General features: G+C 55.6%; 1 protein-coding gene across 3 annotated transcripts; it reads left to right on the forward strand.

The window, feature by feature from the left end:
* The first annotated feature begins 11 nt into the window (after positions 1–11).
* Positions 12–14,482, forward strand: UBE2J2 (ubiquitin conjugating enzyme E2 J2). Of its 3 annotated transcripts, none has more exons than XM_070611217.1 (7): positions 12–393; positions 3,255–3,385; positions 5,831–5,871; positions 10,885–10,987; positions 11,068–11,206; positions 11,645–11,725; positions 12,386–14,482. In XM_070611217.1, exons 2-7 carry the CDS (start codon positions 3,255–3,257, stop codon positions 12,668–12,670), a joined length of 780 nt encoding a protein of 259 aa, XP_070467318.1. In that variant the 5' UTR covers positions 12–393; the 3' UTR covers positions 12,671–14,482. The 3 variants fall into 3 exon arrangements, with proteins under 3 accessions (XP_070467318.1, XP_008529863.1, XP_008529862.1); XM_008531641.2 differs by lacking the exon at positions 12–393 and adding an exon at positions 447–1,003; XM_008531640.2 differs by lacking the exon at positions 12–393 and adding an exon at positions 452–758.
* The last annotated feature ends 769 nt before the right edge of the window (positions 14,483–15,251 follow it).

The raw sequence follows: 15,251 nt of genomic DNA on the forward strand, positions 1-15,251 counted from the left end.
CCTGGGGCCCCGCCCCGCGGAGCTACTTGCGAGTGCGCACGCGCCAACCTTCCCCACCTCGGGCCCGGCCCCGCGGAGCTGCCCGCCGGTGCGCACGCGCCGACGGTTCCCGCCTCGCGGGTCGGGAGGCGGCAACGAGATGCAGGGGACGTCCGCCCGGCCGCCTAGAGCGGCCGCCCCCCGCGCGCAGCGCACCGGAATCGGAAGCGAGGACGGCCCCGCCCCGCGAGCGGCCATCTTGGAAGCTGAGGCAGCGGCGGCGGCGGTGGTCGGTGGGACAGGTCCCGGCGCGGCGTGGCTCTCCGGCGTGGGCCCACTACCCCGCTCCCTGCTCCGGCCTCGACCACGGCGAGCCCGAGCGCGGAGGCGGCCCACGCGCGGCGACGGGGAGAGGTGAGCGCGCGCCGGGCCTCGCCGTGCGTTCCCCCGCCGGAGCCGGCCCTAGCGGGGCGCGGGGCACCGGGCCTCCACGGCGCGGCCCGCCCCACAGCCTCCGTGCGCGGAGCCGGGGTCGGTTACGGCAGGGCGCCCGGGCTCTGGGCCGGGTGGGCCTCGCCAGCGCGGGGCTGGTTGGGCGCGCGGCTGAGTCGTGCGGTAGGGCCTCGTGGGAGCGGCCCCACGGGCGCCTCCGGGACGAGCCGGCCGGCCCGGGTCTGTGATGCGCCGGGAGTCCGCGGTGGGCGGAGCGGGGCCGTCTGCCCGCCGCCGCTTCCCCGCGAGCGGTCGGCACCCCACCTGCGTCCTGAGCCCCAGCAGGAGTGAGTGTGCCCGGGACTGCGCCCTGGGGGCTGGAGAGAAATCCGGGGGCCGAAAGTCGGCCCGGGCCGCCTCGCCGTCTGTGCCGCCCTAGTCCGCGTCTGCTGAGTGCGCGCGCCGTCCCCGCCTCCGGCCGGGGTCAACCTTCTAGCCTGTCACTCGGTTAGCACCGTTTAGCGGGTCTGTGTTTAATTCAAATCCGGTTCCCACCCACTTGCCGGGCCCAGGCAGAAGCGGCTAAAGAGAGGTAAGGCCGCAGCCCGGCGGGAATAGATGTAGTGAGTGTGTGGGAATACCCACGCGGCGGTATAGGGCTCTGCTCGCTCCAGGTGAGTGAGACCTGGTGTCGTCTGGCTTCAGTAGAAAGCACCCAGAGGGTGTCACTTAGTGGGAAAGGCCAGTGTGCACACTTCAGGCACGGTGGGATCCTGGTGCCTGGAACATGCAGTCCCTAATCTGCACTTCCCGCAGTGCTGACCTCTGTGCAGCTCCATCCTCAGGCAGGTGCGTAAGTGGTGGTGGGGCTGCCTCCGGCGGCCCTGGGCATCCATCCAGCCTATGAAGCAATTCTCATGGGGAAGGGAGAGACTTCCGTTAAAGTACTGGGCATGGGTGTGTCACGTGCCCATCCGGTCGGTCAGGCCAAGGTCTCCTGCCACACCATCACCTGAGTTCTCCTAGGCATGGTGGGACCACATCTGGAGAAAAGGGAGCAAGGGAAGCGGATGCCGGGCACACGGCAGGTCTGTCTCAGTGTGAGACTGAAGGACTCCTGCCCTGTGATGTTGCGTCGGCTGTTTTCTCTCCGCTCCTGTGTATTAAAATTTTTTGTCCATACCATTTTTGTCGTCTTTGTCTACGTTCTCTTCCCTTCAGTGTAATGTATCTTGTCTGCTCTGTCAGTGGGGACTTGGTGCGAGGGAACCGAGACCTGTTTAGTGGTCTGTGCAGGTGCTGTAGATATGCTTAGAGGGGACGATGGGGAGACACTGTCCCAGCTGAAATCTGGGGGCTGTGAGAGCACCGCCCTGAGGGAGGCCAGGGAGGGGCGGATGGGAGCCCTTTCTTTTTGTGAACTGAGCAGTTGAATCATAAACACGATTTTGGAGATTATGCTTTTGAAAGCAAGAACGAGAGAAGTTTGTAGTGATGGGCAGGGCAGGGTCTGTTTTATTTATCTTGTGTGGCTGTCCACTGCCTTCCATTCAGCGTCCAGCCTGGCTGCTTCACCGAGTCCAAACACTTGTGCTTGAGTTATCCAGCAAGGTGTTTTGTGTATGAGCGTTAACTTCAGGGTGAGCATTTAAAAGAAACAGAACAGTCCTCCGTGGTGGTTCTGCTTTTGGGTGTTTGCTGTGGGTGTTAGTAGGTGTTGGCCCAAGGTGAGGCACCTGGCCCATTTGGCTTCTTGGGTCAGGATCTTCAGGGTGGTGCTGGGTGGGAAGCATGCCCTTCCCAGGCTGTCAGTGGCTTGCGTCTGCTGCCGGCACACCAGTGATTTCTGCTAGGGCCTGCCAGGCACCTGTGTGATGTGGAGCTGGGTTGCAGGGAGGCCGTTGAAGGACAGAGGGTGGAGGCTTTTGACCAGGAAGGCGTTTGAGGGACTTGGCTCTCAAGCTAGGCCAGGAAGGGCCTAAGTGAATTTTCTGCCAGTAGAGACGGCAGAAGTAGGGAAGCAGCCATATGATCAGGATGAGAAGGGAGTTTGGCACTCCAGCAAATCACGGGCCTTGGGAGTCAGGAACTAGGAGGGCTGGCTGGGGCTGTTTTGTAGAGGGCTTGGCAGGCAGGGGGAGGTGTTCACGTTTTTTTGCTCAGCTGTGGAGGAATCTTGAAGGGCTGTGATCAGAACTGTGCATTGAGAAAGTTACTCTGACTCAAGTGTGCAAGATGGACTGAAGTGGGGAGAGACTAGAGGTCGGGAGGCCAGTGGGGAGGCGTTGTGTTAGGTGGGAAAAGTAATGAGATGCTGCGTTAGGGTGAGTGTAGTGGGAATTGGAAGGAGGAAGGGCACGAGGATCCTGAGGTTCAGGGACCCCAGAACGAGAAGCAGGGTTGGGCGATGGTGCGCACAGGAGGACCCCTGTGGGTGCCCTGGCTGAGCCTTCCTTTGCAGGCCCTGGGGGTGTGGAGCGAGCACTCAAAGCCCAGTTGTAGTCTGGTGGGGATAGTGCTCTGAGGAGCATGCAGCCGGGCAAATGGGCCAGGAGTCCACAGACCCCTCTGACGAGGTAATGTGTAGGCAGAGACTGAAGAGAGGGAAGGAGTGAGCGTGTGGCTGTCGCCAGGGAACAGAAAGTGCAAGGGCCCGGAGGCTGCGGAAGGAGGGCAGGTACAGTGGGGGGTGGAGTGACTTCAGGTTTGTGCTGGCCGGGATGTCAGAGTGGAGATCCTGGCCTCTGGGGTCCATTGCTGTGGCAGGACAGGTTAGGGACACTGAGTGTCGGTGCCGTGGAGGTCCCTTAGGTGTTGTAAATGTAAATGTGTATTTTTGACAGATGAGCAACAACAGCAGTAAGAGAGCTCCGACAACAGCTACCCAGCGACTGAAGCAGGACTACCTGCGAATTAAGAAAGACCCGGTGCCTTACATCTGTGCTGAGCCCCTCCCTTCCAACATTCTTGAATGGTAAGGCCTGCGTCACCCACTGTCGCCTGGGTTCTCTGCTGGCCGGGTTGGGTGGGCTTGGCGCTGGGAAAGTGCACCTGCACCCTTCCAGGTGTGAGCAGACTGAGGCCCACAGACACGCTCTGGTCATCTTCATAACGGCCAGCAGCTGGGGACACGACAGGTCCTCCTTGACTCCTGTACACTGGGGCTGAAGGGAGTCCTTCCTGGGGCCAGACTGGTCTGCGGGGAGGCTGTCGGGGAGGCTTCGGGCTGGGCAGGGCTCACAGCTCTTAGAGGAGAGACTGCATTTCTAGACTCTTCTCTGCTCTTTGCCTCTTGTTGCTGTGAAGTGGCCCATCCTGCCTTCGAGAGTTGGTGATGGGGGGACAGGGTTCCTGACCTCCAGCTCCTGGCAGTGGCCGGGCACATGCCTGAGAGGATCTGTACCTTGTGAACATTTGTTTCATAGTGGGTCTTTCATTGTGTTAAAGTTTCGTTACGAGGCTGCATGCCTCTACAGAAGTGCTGTCCTTCCCAGGTTTGCTGGTGATTTTGTGAAAAATAAAGTGTAGGGCTGAGGTATTAAGAAGCATTTTCTCTTTGTTGAAGGATGTTTTTATGTTTTGATCTTAAAAAGTACTATTCAACTTTTTTTTTAATCCAGAGAAAAGAGATTTAACTGAGTTAACAAGAAGTATTTTCTAGGTTGGACAGGTGTTCAAGGATTCTGAGTCCACCTTCCTTGGCTTACAGAGAAGGGCCACTTCCACCAGGGAATGGAGGAGTCTCAGGGTGAGGTGGACCTCACGTGTGAGTGAGGGTCAGTGTCGCAGCAGAGCTCTCCCTGCCCCCAAAGGGCATAAACTCAGTGGGGCCCCCAGGATGTAGCTGGCAGGTGGAGGGATGGGTTCCATGGCACTTGCAGGAATATCCTCATTTTGTGGGAAATTCCTCCCTACATGTGAGTCGGGGTCCCCAGGTTCCATCACTGGCTAGGAGGACACACCACTAAGGTTTATTATGGTGAAAAGACAACAAAATCAGCAAAGGGAGAAGGCACAGGGGCAGAGTCCACCAGAGATCAGGCCTGAGCTTCCCGTCCCTGTGGACTCACAGGATGCACTGAATTCCCCTGCAGCGAGCTGTGACAGCCATGTGGGGTGCTGTCCATGGAGGAAGCCAGTGGGGGCAGATGGCGTAAGCACCTCTGCTGGCACCTGCCGTATCCCAGACTCCAGCAGGAAAGCAGGTTTTCTTTAAACATAAAATCTAAATTGTTTGCACAAACAGTTAGGTGCTGTTGACGTGGGGAGGTGCCGCCCCCCAATCCAGTTTGCAGATGGTGGCTGAGGGCAGCAATGTGGGCCCTTATGTGAGCTCTCCTGCCCAGCTGTGGGGGTCTCTCCCCCGGCTGGGAGAAGAGAAGAGCCTTCTAGAAAAAGTCTGTCTTCACTCCACCCCAGGGCTGCTGGGCACCCTTGGGCACTTGCTCACCATCCCTTCCCAGTGTTCTCAGCCTGGGTGCAGGAATTGGGAGTGACAGGCGAAGGCCACATTCCTGCGAATGTCATGTGCTTAGCTCTGAGGGTTGTCCCTGCTCCCTGACAGTGGGTGAGAAGACTTTCTGAGTCAAACATAGCAGCAGATGGCAGGTGTCGTGTCGTCCCCAGCATTAAGGCGACGTACATGTGCTGGTAGGAAGAGTGGAGGGATGGTTATCAAAATGTGACCCATTGTGTCTGGTCTGGCATTTCTGGTGCGTTCTGCTTTCTCCTTTGTGCTTTTCTGTTGTGTTTGAAAATCCATGAGCCCAAACACCTCTCGACATAGAGCTGAAGCCGCCTCTCTTTGCGTGGGACAGCGGAGCCCGTGTGTGCCACCGCTCTTGGTCTGAGGCACATGCGCCCACCTAGGGTTGGGCTCCGTGTGAGACTTTGGTGACAATTACAGGCTGTCCCTGTTCCTCCTATTCGAGGACAGCTGCTCTGAGGTCGTGTGTGGTTCTTCCAGGACATCAATGCCAGGGGGACACAGAGCCACCTCATGTCACCAGCTGTTCCCTGTTTAGCCTACTACATGATACCTGGACACACTGAAAAATACAAATTTTCAAGTATGTCTCTAGAATGTATTGTGAAATTAAAATTTAAAAAACTTTCAGTTGATGTTAGTGGTTAGAGAGGATTAACTTCTTGCATATTGTATTGTGGGCACAAAAGTACTTTGTGGAAAACTTTGGTGGTTCAGCCTCTAAGATCCTATTACAAAGTGACTGAAGCATCTGCAGCACAAGAGGCTCAGGGCTGTGAAGCTGCCTCGGTCGGAGTTTAGCCTTCTCCTCTTCACCTGCTGAGTGTCTGTGAATGTCCAGTTTGGGCTGCCCTACAAACCCCAATCTGGAGTGACTTGGAGTTTGGAGAATTGGCCATTCCCAAAGCCACCTGATTTTCTTCTCTCCCTCAGGCACTATGTGGTCCGAGGCCCTGAGATGACTCCTTACGAAGGTAAGTCTGCTCTGAGTTAGAAGAACAAGAGGCAGTTTTTCTATGGTGAATAGACCTTGCCCGTTAAACACCTTTCATTTCTAAATAGCATTCCTTCCATTTTGGATGTGTATTAGTTGGATTGGACTTAGGTGGAGCTCATCCTGTCAATTCTCCAAGTTCTAGAGGTGTTTGCTGAAAGTTTGGTTTTAACGACGTGTCTCAGTCTTCAGGGGGTCGTCTGTAGGTATCTGACGTCAGGGAGCTCAGAGCTGGGACCCAGGCTTGGGTAAACGGTAAACAAGGCCAGGTTCTCCTCACTTCTCAAGACTGGGATGAACGTCATTGAAGCAGAGAAAAGTGTGTTTATGGAGTACTCACTCATTGCCCAGTCCTCTGTGCTAAGTGGTGGCCCCTTGTGTGGACAGGGCACTGAGGCCTAGGGAGGCTACAGGACCCACTCTGGGGCTGCTGAGCACCTCTGCTCTCCTTACTGCTGCCAGACTGATCCGGTGAGGCCACCTAGGGTTGTCTGGTGTCGTTTACAAGGTAGACCTGGGAGCTGTCAGTCAGCAAGCTTCTGAGGGCCTATGGGGAGCCACGTGCCATTCTCGGGCTAGATTGAGAGATGAGCTGTGCCAGGCAAGCCCAGGGCAGAGCCAGGCCAGGTGGGCAGGGCCGGGCCAGGTTGACAGGGCCTTCAGTTCTTTAGTCACTGGGTCCTGACTTCAGGTGGCCAAAGCAACACCGTTTGGTTTGCTTATGTGTGGGAGTTTTGCATAAGATTTCACTGGAAAAGAGTTCTGCAGCTAGAGGAGAAAGTTTGAAAACCACTGCCCTGGACTGTCAGAGGCGAATGGTAGAATGGAAAAGGCCTGGCTGTCTGGAACGTGGTTTGGCAGATGTGTCACTACCCTACAGGGACTTTGGAATGATCTGTCCTAGGGAAACAAGTATGCAGAAGCATATCTGCTGTAGGGTGGGTGTTTTCTTAGAAAGTTGCTTTGGGGACCCCCCAAATGCCCAGCAACAGGGTGTGGGCTTGATGACGCCTTGTGGTGGGTTCCTAGAAAGACGGGCTTCAGAACGGTCTGTCCCAAGTCTGGCCCCGTGGCTGAGTGGTTAAGTTCACGTGCTCCGTTTTGGTGGCCCAGGGTTTCACAGGTTTGGATCCTGGGCACGGACATGGCTGCTCATCAGGCCACGATGAGGCAGCGTCCCACATGCCACAACTAGAGGCATCCACAACTAAAAAATATACGGCTATGTACTGGGGTGTTTTGGAGAGAAAAAGGAAAAATAAAATCTTCAAAAAAAAAAGAATGGTCTGTCCAGATCATATTGAAATGCTTTTTAAATATGTGTATGTTTTTAACAAACTTGAGGCAGATACACCAAGAATGAGTAGTGTTCTCTTTTAAGTTTTTTAATTCTTTGTTGTTTTAGTACTTTCCTAATAAATAGTGAACATTTATTAATTTTTTAACCAGACCCCCCCACCCTTCCATCCCCCAAGACCAACCAGGACTGTTGCTGGCTGAAATGAGCCTGGCCCCTGGACAGGGGTGGAGGTGGCAGAGAGGAGAGTGCAGGCCCTGAGTGGAAGTCTGCAGGGGCTGGGACTGCAGGAGACCCCTGTCCCCACAGCCCCTGCGGCCCTGGTGTCGCCTGACTCTGCAGAGAGAGGTGCTCCCTTTCTAGTCACAGCCCCATCACTCCTGCTTTTGCCTGTCCTGTTCTCTCTCCTGTGTACTTTTCCGCTGGTCCTGGCCCACAGGCTGCAAATGCGCCCACCTTCCTGTGAAGATCCCTTCAGAGACAGAAGCCTTTTCCTACTGCCCTGTTACCCCCGCTCCCTCCACTGCCCTCCTCCTCTTCAGCTCAGCACTACCCTCTGCTGTCTGCAGCCCAACCCTCTGCTGACTGCCCTCATCAAGATCTCCAAGGGATTCCTCTGAATTGCCGCACGTGAAGGACAGCTCTCAGGCCTCAGTGTCTGGGCCTGTGCAGACTGTGACTGTGGTGGCTCTGGCTCCCTCCTCACTTGCTCCTCCTTTGGCTCTGGATGTTCTGACCCTTCCTTTCCAGTCTCCTAGCTCCTCTCCCAGGTCCGCATCTGCCTGCCCAGTGTTGGTTGGCACTGGTGCTGTCCTTGCTGTGGGCTCTGTGCCTGTGCTTCTCCTGGCATTCTCCAGGCAGAGCAGTCCAGGCATTTCAGAATCTGCTTCCTGTCTCTAATTGATCCCTAGATTTTATATAATCCCATCAAAACCTTAACAGAATTTTTGTAGACATACACAAGCTTATACTAAAATTTTTATTCTGAAATGTACATGGAAAGGCAAGGACCTAGAATAGCTAGAACAATTCTTAAAGAGGGTAGGATGGGAGGAGTCACTCTGCCTGATTTTGAGACTTGCAGTGTAGGCTCCGGTGATTGGGTGGTGTGGTGTCCATGGAGGGAGATGCAGATCCGTGGAATGAGTAGAGAACCCAGAACAGTCCTGCACAGTTGTGGCCAACCGATTTTTGACCAAGTTGCAAAAGCAGTTCAGTGGAGGAAGCGCAGCATGGTGCCAGGGCCACGACACTTTCTGTGGTTTCTGTCCCCTGGTCTTAGCCAAGGCCGTGCTCTTGGCTCCGTGCCCTGGGGACACTTGGAAGGGAGTGGGAGCTGCTGGCACAGGGGTTCACGCATCCCCTTCTCCACGCCCCTGGGGGTGGGCTCAGCACTTTGACTTCTGGGTGATGCTCCGTCTTCCCGTGGCCCCTCCATTGCCTCTCAGGATGCGCCTCCTGGCTGCCCTCAGGACGCGCTTCTCCCACAGCTCCTTCTCTGCAGTTCAGAGTGTGCGTCTTTGGACATGGAGGATGGTGCACTTCTGTGGCTTAAGGGAACCGGCTTACTGTGTGTGTCTTGCAACTTGCGGTTTCTCCTTCACTTTGTGCTGTTGGTTGTTTGCCCCCTGTAGGATTCTCGCTCCGCGGCTGCTGCACCAACTCCACAGTGTGGATGAGCGGTGCACGGAGCTCTTCCCTCCAAGGACAAGCAGGGGGTTGCTGGTTTTCATTGGCAGTGAACCACTGTGTGTGGTTTTCCATGTAATGGTCAGCATCTCTTGGGTAGATAACAAAAGAGAGAACCACTGGGTCTGTGCGTGTGTTAGCATTCTGTTTCCTGGCCTGTTCCCTCAGTGGTCCAGGCAGGTATATACTTGTACAGCAAGGCAGGGCCCACCTTCCCACCACCCTCCATGAAGCTAAAAATGGCGTTTCCTGCTGCCTAAGCCGCTTCCTACTTAGTACTGAGCCAGACATGTGTAGTGGCTATTCCTGCTTCCTCTTGGGAAATGGGCTGTTTATATCTCTTGTTTATTTTCCAGTTTGACTTTTCTTTGTGATTTTGAGTGTGTGTGCTCTGAAATGTCGTGTCTGACATTAGTCTGTCTGTCACTGGTGCACCTGTCTGTTCATCTGGCAGACCTTGCGGGTGGCACTTGCTCAGGTCATCCCTCCAGCATTGACAGAGCGTGGAAGGAGTGGAAGTGACAGCCCTCATGTGAGGCGGCCGAGTGCTGCAGCCCACACGAGGTGGAGGGAGGCCTTACCTGAGAGAAGTGTTGGACCAGAGACCTGGGGCACCTTGGGATTAGTGTGTCCCAGTCCTCAAGATGGGACCACGCCCAGGGTGCTGGGGGACAGCAGGGAGCCCAGGTGGGAGGACAGGGCAGTGTTCTCACCATACATGCACACTTGCATGGCCAGGAATCCTGTCAAATGCACCTTCCGCTCAGCTGGTCTGGGGTGGCCTGAGGTCTGTATTTCCCACAGGCTCCTAGGTGCCCCCTGAGAGCAAAGGTGACTGTCCTGGTGGGACCTTGAGCTGAGTGACCCAGGGGAGATGGTGAGGCCAGCAAGGTCATCCAAGTGTCAGGCTCTGGATCACTAGGAAGGTGAGGCCCACAGGATTTGCCAATGGAGTAGATGTGATGGGGAGTTAGGGCACCTCCCAGATTTTAGTCTGAACAACAATTTAGAGGATGGAGTTGCTGTTTGGGGAAAATAGCACGAATTCTGTCTTGGAGCCATCTAGGGCACTGTTGCCTGGTCATTACATGGGTCTGGAATTGGGCAGGAGTGTAGAGGTCCAGGTGGAGGTGCTGGTTGGAGTCATCACGGTACTACCTATGTCACATGAGACTGGTGTGACCCCAGAAGTGCGAGTGATGCGGGGAGAGCACCAGATGGAGCTGGGCAGCCTGCACTTGGGGGGATGAGGACAGGAAGGGGAGGCCAAGCCAGGGTGGAGCTTCAAGAAGGTGGGTCAGGAGTGGTTGTGAGGCCTGAAATGTGGTCAGACTCCCCAGTGGAGATGTCTGATGACCTTGAGATGAGATTTGGGGGACCATGGTGGGAACAAAAGCCTTGTCAGGGTGGACTTGAGCATGGCAGCCGTGGATGTGGCTCTCCAGGGATTTTACCTAAAGGAGAAGGGAGCAGCTGGCAGGAATTGGAGGGCAGTGGGGGGAGTGGTCAGAGTTGTGTGTTTTGTTTGTTATTTTTAAGATGGGGGAAATGATGGCAGGTTTGCTTGTTGCTGGGTGTAATTTGGTGAAGAAGGAGAAATGGGTAGTGCAGGAGAGAGGGGTCCTGGAATGGGATGACCTCATCTGATACACTTAGGAGTGGACGGGGTCGGGGGAGCCCTGAAGGTTCTCTTCTGATGCTCTCCTCTTGGTGATTGGGGCACAGGAGGGCCAAGGAGGGGCTTGCAGTGGCCATGGGGGCAAGGTCCCACTCTGATGGTGATCAGGAGCCCCCAGTGAGACTGCTTGGAAGATGTGTGTGTTCCAGGGATGGTCGAAGGATGGGCATGGAGGTGGGGAGACCTCACTGGGGTTTGGGCAGGATAAGAAATGGGTGACAATGGTGACAGTCAGCCTGCCAGCTGGTGTGGGAGTGGGTGCTGGGGCTTGAGACCATGAGGAGTCACACCGTCGACAATGACAAGGCTCTTTCTCTGTTTTGATATAGGTGGCTATTATCATGGAAAACTAATTTTTCCCAGAGAATTTCCTTTTAAACCTCCTAGTATTTATATGATAACTCCCAATGGAAGATTTAAGTGCAATACGAGGTAAGACATTTCTGCAGTGCTTCTGACGTGTGCTTGTGGTTACGAGTGTGTGCCCTGTTGAGTGGGTCCCTTTTTTGCAGGCTGTGTCTTTCCATCACGGATTTCCACCCAGACACATGGAACCCGGCCTGGTCCGTCTCCACCATCCTGACTGGGCTTCTGAGCTTCATGGTGGAGAAGGGCCCCACCCTGGGCAGCATAGAGACGTCAGACTTCACGGTGAGGGGGCACGGCTTAGCCTGTGTCCTCCCCCCCCCCCCCCACCCCGGCACCACTGGAAAGACCCACTCTGGGGCTCCTTGTTCTCAGCAGCGGAGGAACAGGTGGTGCTTCCTCGGGGCCCTGGGAGGGGCGGGCAGCATGCAGCCCCTCTCTAGACAGTGAAGGTGTCACGTGTGGGCATGATGGTTCCTCCTTGTGAGCTGGCTTTACTTTTCTCTTGTTTAAGTTGGAATCAAGTGGAATATCGCTGATGGTAATGGGAAGGTAAATAAGCCTCTGTAAAGCTATAAATTAGTTTGTTGTGAAGAACCAGCTTATGGAGTCTTTTGAACAACATGAGGACAGCAGCTCTTGACCATGAAATAATCTGTGTTTAGAATCTGAAAGAATTGAAATTAGTCTTTGGGCTGATATCTCCCTTCTCTTTCTTCCTAGAAGAGACAACTGGCTGCACAGAGTTTAGCGTTTAATTTAAAAGACAAAGTCTTCTGTGAGTTGTTTCCTGAAGTCGTGGAGGTAAGAAAGTGAAAGTGCTTTTCCCCATGTCAGAGTTGCTTTCAGATTCAATTCTCTCTAAGGAGGAGATGTGTGCTCCTGTGTGTCCTTCTGCTGTGTAGACAGTACAGAGGGCACCTAGCCCCACACACGCTCTTAGGTGCAAACAGGCCAGCCTCTCTCCTCAAGGCGCCCAGCGACCCAGGGGCTTGGACAGCAGGGTTGGAGCTGGGGAGAGATTGAGGATAGCAGAGACTGGGCTTGTCCCCGCCACGGAGCGAGGGGTGGAGAGGTTCTGGGCAGGATGCTGGGGTTCCAGGTGGGCCAGGAGTGGCGGGGACGGGAGTGCCCTGCTGTGAGGGACTGGAATGCTCTCTGGTCTTGGCACTAAAGCAGAAGATGTGGCCGTGTGCAGGGGAGGCTGGACTGCACAGAGATCGAGGATGCGGCGATTCAGTGTTCCTGGGTCCTGGCTCTGTCCAGGGCCTGTGAGGCACAGGCTCCGTGATTCTGGCAGGTCACTCGGCCCCTCGTCTGAGAAGCAGGGCAGCAGCAGCGCTTGCCTCCAAGGGCAGGCGTTGGGCTTGGACACTTGCAGCTGGCCTGACCTCGGGCCCTCCCCGGTCCTCAAGGAACCAGTTTGTTTGGACCAGCCCTTGTTTCTTGCTGTTTTTGTCTTAGGAAATTAAACAGAAACAGAAGGCACAAGACGAACTCAGTAGCCGACCCCAGGCTCTCCCCCTACCGGACGTGGTTCCAGATGGGGAGACACACCACGGCCAGCATGGGCTTCAGCTGCTCAACGGGCACGTACCGGGGGCCGGGCCCCACCTTGCGGGGCTCCAGCAGGCCAACCGGCACCATGGACTCCTGGGCGGCGCCCTGGCGAACTTGTTTGTTATAGTGGGGTTTGCAGCCTTCGCCTACACGGTCAAGTACGTGCTGAGGAGCATAGCGCAGGAGTGAGCCACACGCTGGGACCAGCACAAGTGGTCGAAAATGAGGGACGCTGGGCCCGAGCCTGACATGGGCTGGCTGGACGTGCCTCCGAGCGCAGGGTGGACCCGCCTGACTCCTGGGGTTAGCTTTTTAAAAACCTTTAAGAGGAAAACAAAAACCAAAGTGTGTAGTTTGGATTTGGAGGAGACGCGAGATCCCCAGCGCCCTGTTCTTGCCCTGGGGTCTGTTGGGGCTGTGGGGCTTGGGTGTCGAGGAGGAGGGGCCTCATGCTTTGGTTTTATAGCTCATCTCCTGTATTGTCTTTGGACATGTTTTAGCAAACCTGTTTTTCATTTTATTAGATTTGGTCACTTAAAATATAAGCCTCGATGCCTATCAGATACTCTTGTGTTTTCTTAGTCCAGCGCAGCTCTGACTCACCAGACGGGAGCTGGTCCCACGGCTGTGCTCAGCTGGCCTGGGCAAGGAGCCTGCCGGTGGGCCCCCAGGGGCCAGCTGGCCAGGGGCAGCAGTGGACGGGGACCCAGAGATCTGGGATTTGGCCTCAGCATTTTAAAATGTGCTTGTGTTCATTCTGAAGGAAGCACTTTCTCCTAGGAAAGTGGTGATGTTGAAGTTAAGCATCTGCTCACTCTTGACCACTAGGGGTCGTCCTTCACTTAAAGCCATGGCTGAGGATGGAGGTGGCTGAGTTGCCCCCATGGCCTCCTCCAGGCTGCGGCTGTGGCAGCTGGTCCTCGGTACCCCCAGAGCCTTTCCTCTGAATTCCTCATGTCCTGTGGCCCAGAAGCCACGCCTGTGCTGGTGGAGGGTGGAGCCCCAGAAGCTCCACAGGAGTCCCCACCTGACAGGCAGGCTCTGTGCTCTGGGGCTTCCTGCACACTGGCCGTGTGTGGTTTACCCTAAAGATAGGCTCACAGGCTCTTCTCCACAGCTGGTCCATGTCGGGTGTTGGCTCTTCCCAGGAGATGACACAGTGAGGTTGGGCATCATAAAAGGGGACAGGCTGCCCTTGAAGAACACATCAGCGGCAGAGCGGGCAGGATCGTGGTTTTGGGACCGAGGATTCCCTGGATTGCCGACATGTTCCCGTTCTGCGTCTCTTTCACCATCTCCCCTGCATGTGGTGCAGAAAGAGCTGCACCAGCCCCGGATGAGATGCTGTGCCCGCACTCCAGAGGACACCGGGGAGCTGAAGTGTAGCCATGTGCTTGTGCATCTTTGACTTGTTTTGTTTTCTCATCAATTTATTTAAATCGTCTATAATTTACCACTTGTGTGTATTTAACCCACTCTTGTGAAAAAAAATCTTTCATTATATCTTTGTTCCTACATTTTGTGCTGTTTGAGTCTGTGTTGGCGGAAATTTGAGTCCATCTCAGCCCAGTGCTGGGGTAGCCGTTGGGCAGGCCGCTGGCTTGGCCTGTGGAGGAGTTGGAGCTGTTGTCTGTCATGCTTCTGGGCCCAGATGCCTGCGTGTGCAGCGGTGGGCAGGGGCGAGCTCTGCCAGGCCTCCTGCTCTGCTGTGCTGGACACCAGGCCTCACCCTCCATCCACAGCCAGCTTAAGGTCACGTCTGGAGGTCGGCGTTGTTCCAAACACTCATTTTCTGAGGCTCTGGGAGGCAGAATGTTTAGCAAATAGTCTACTTAACATGTATTACTTCTTTTCTGTATGTGAAATCTCAACCTTTAAAAACCCTTAGTCAGCAGTGGGAATTGACCCGTGCTGTCCAGAGCCTTCACTGGTGCCCAAGGTGGCGTGCTGTTTGAAGTGAGCCGAAATAAAAGATGATGTCCTGTTGGGCCATGCATCTGACCCCTCGTCTGTGTTGCTCTCCCTCGGGGGGAATCTCAGGCCCTCATTCTTGTGTGGAGTCCCTAGCGGAGGGCCGTCAGGCATTCTTAGACCACCCTTGGACGTGTGTGTCCCCAGCTGGCACACCCGCGCCCTTTGTGACTTGGACCGCATAGTGAAGTCCGTCTTGATCAAAGGAGAAAGGCCCCTGACAGTTGATACTCCACAGACGTGTAAAGCGGTCTTGGCAGTGTGGACCGTGGTCTTGGGAAAAGTACTTCCAGCGCTTCTCCCTTAGGAAGGGTCTCCCAGGCCCAAGTCTGAGGCTTCAGTACCAGCAGGCGCCACCCAGAGGTCTGGGTCTGAGAGGCTGGAGCAGCTCTCCCTGCAAGGGCAGTGGGGTGACGGCCTGCCCTGGCTAGTCAGGGTGTCCAGTGTCCAACTGTGGGTGGGGGGTGAGAACTGGCAGCTGAGCCTCCCTCGGGGGAGCTGTGGCAGGAAGATGTGGATGTGCTTTCCAGGTGGCTCCAGTGCTCACAGGGAAGCTGGCCCAGGACTCCCGGGATGTGGGGGAGTGGCTCTGGAGAGCAGAGTGCTGGCTCCCTAGCTTTCGTGTGGACACTGCACCCTGGGAGCCCACCCCTGGCACTGACCTTGTAGGACGATACTGGAGCCTGGCACAGCTGGCAATGCCCGTGCAGCAGCCAGTCACAGAGGGCGTGTTGCCAGCAGCACTCTGCTGCATGCTTTCAGGATCAGGCCAGCAGGATGCAGGTGACAAAAGCAGGTG

This window comes from Equus przewalskii, chromosome 2, assembly GCF_037783145.1.
Source record: "Equus przewalskii isolate Varuska chromosome 2, EquPr2, whole genome shotgun sequence".
Lineage (NCBI taxonomy): Eukaryota > Metazoa > Chordata > Mammalia > Perissodactyla > Equidae > Equus > Equus przewalskii.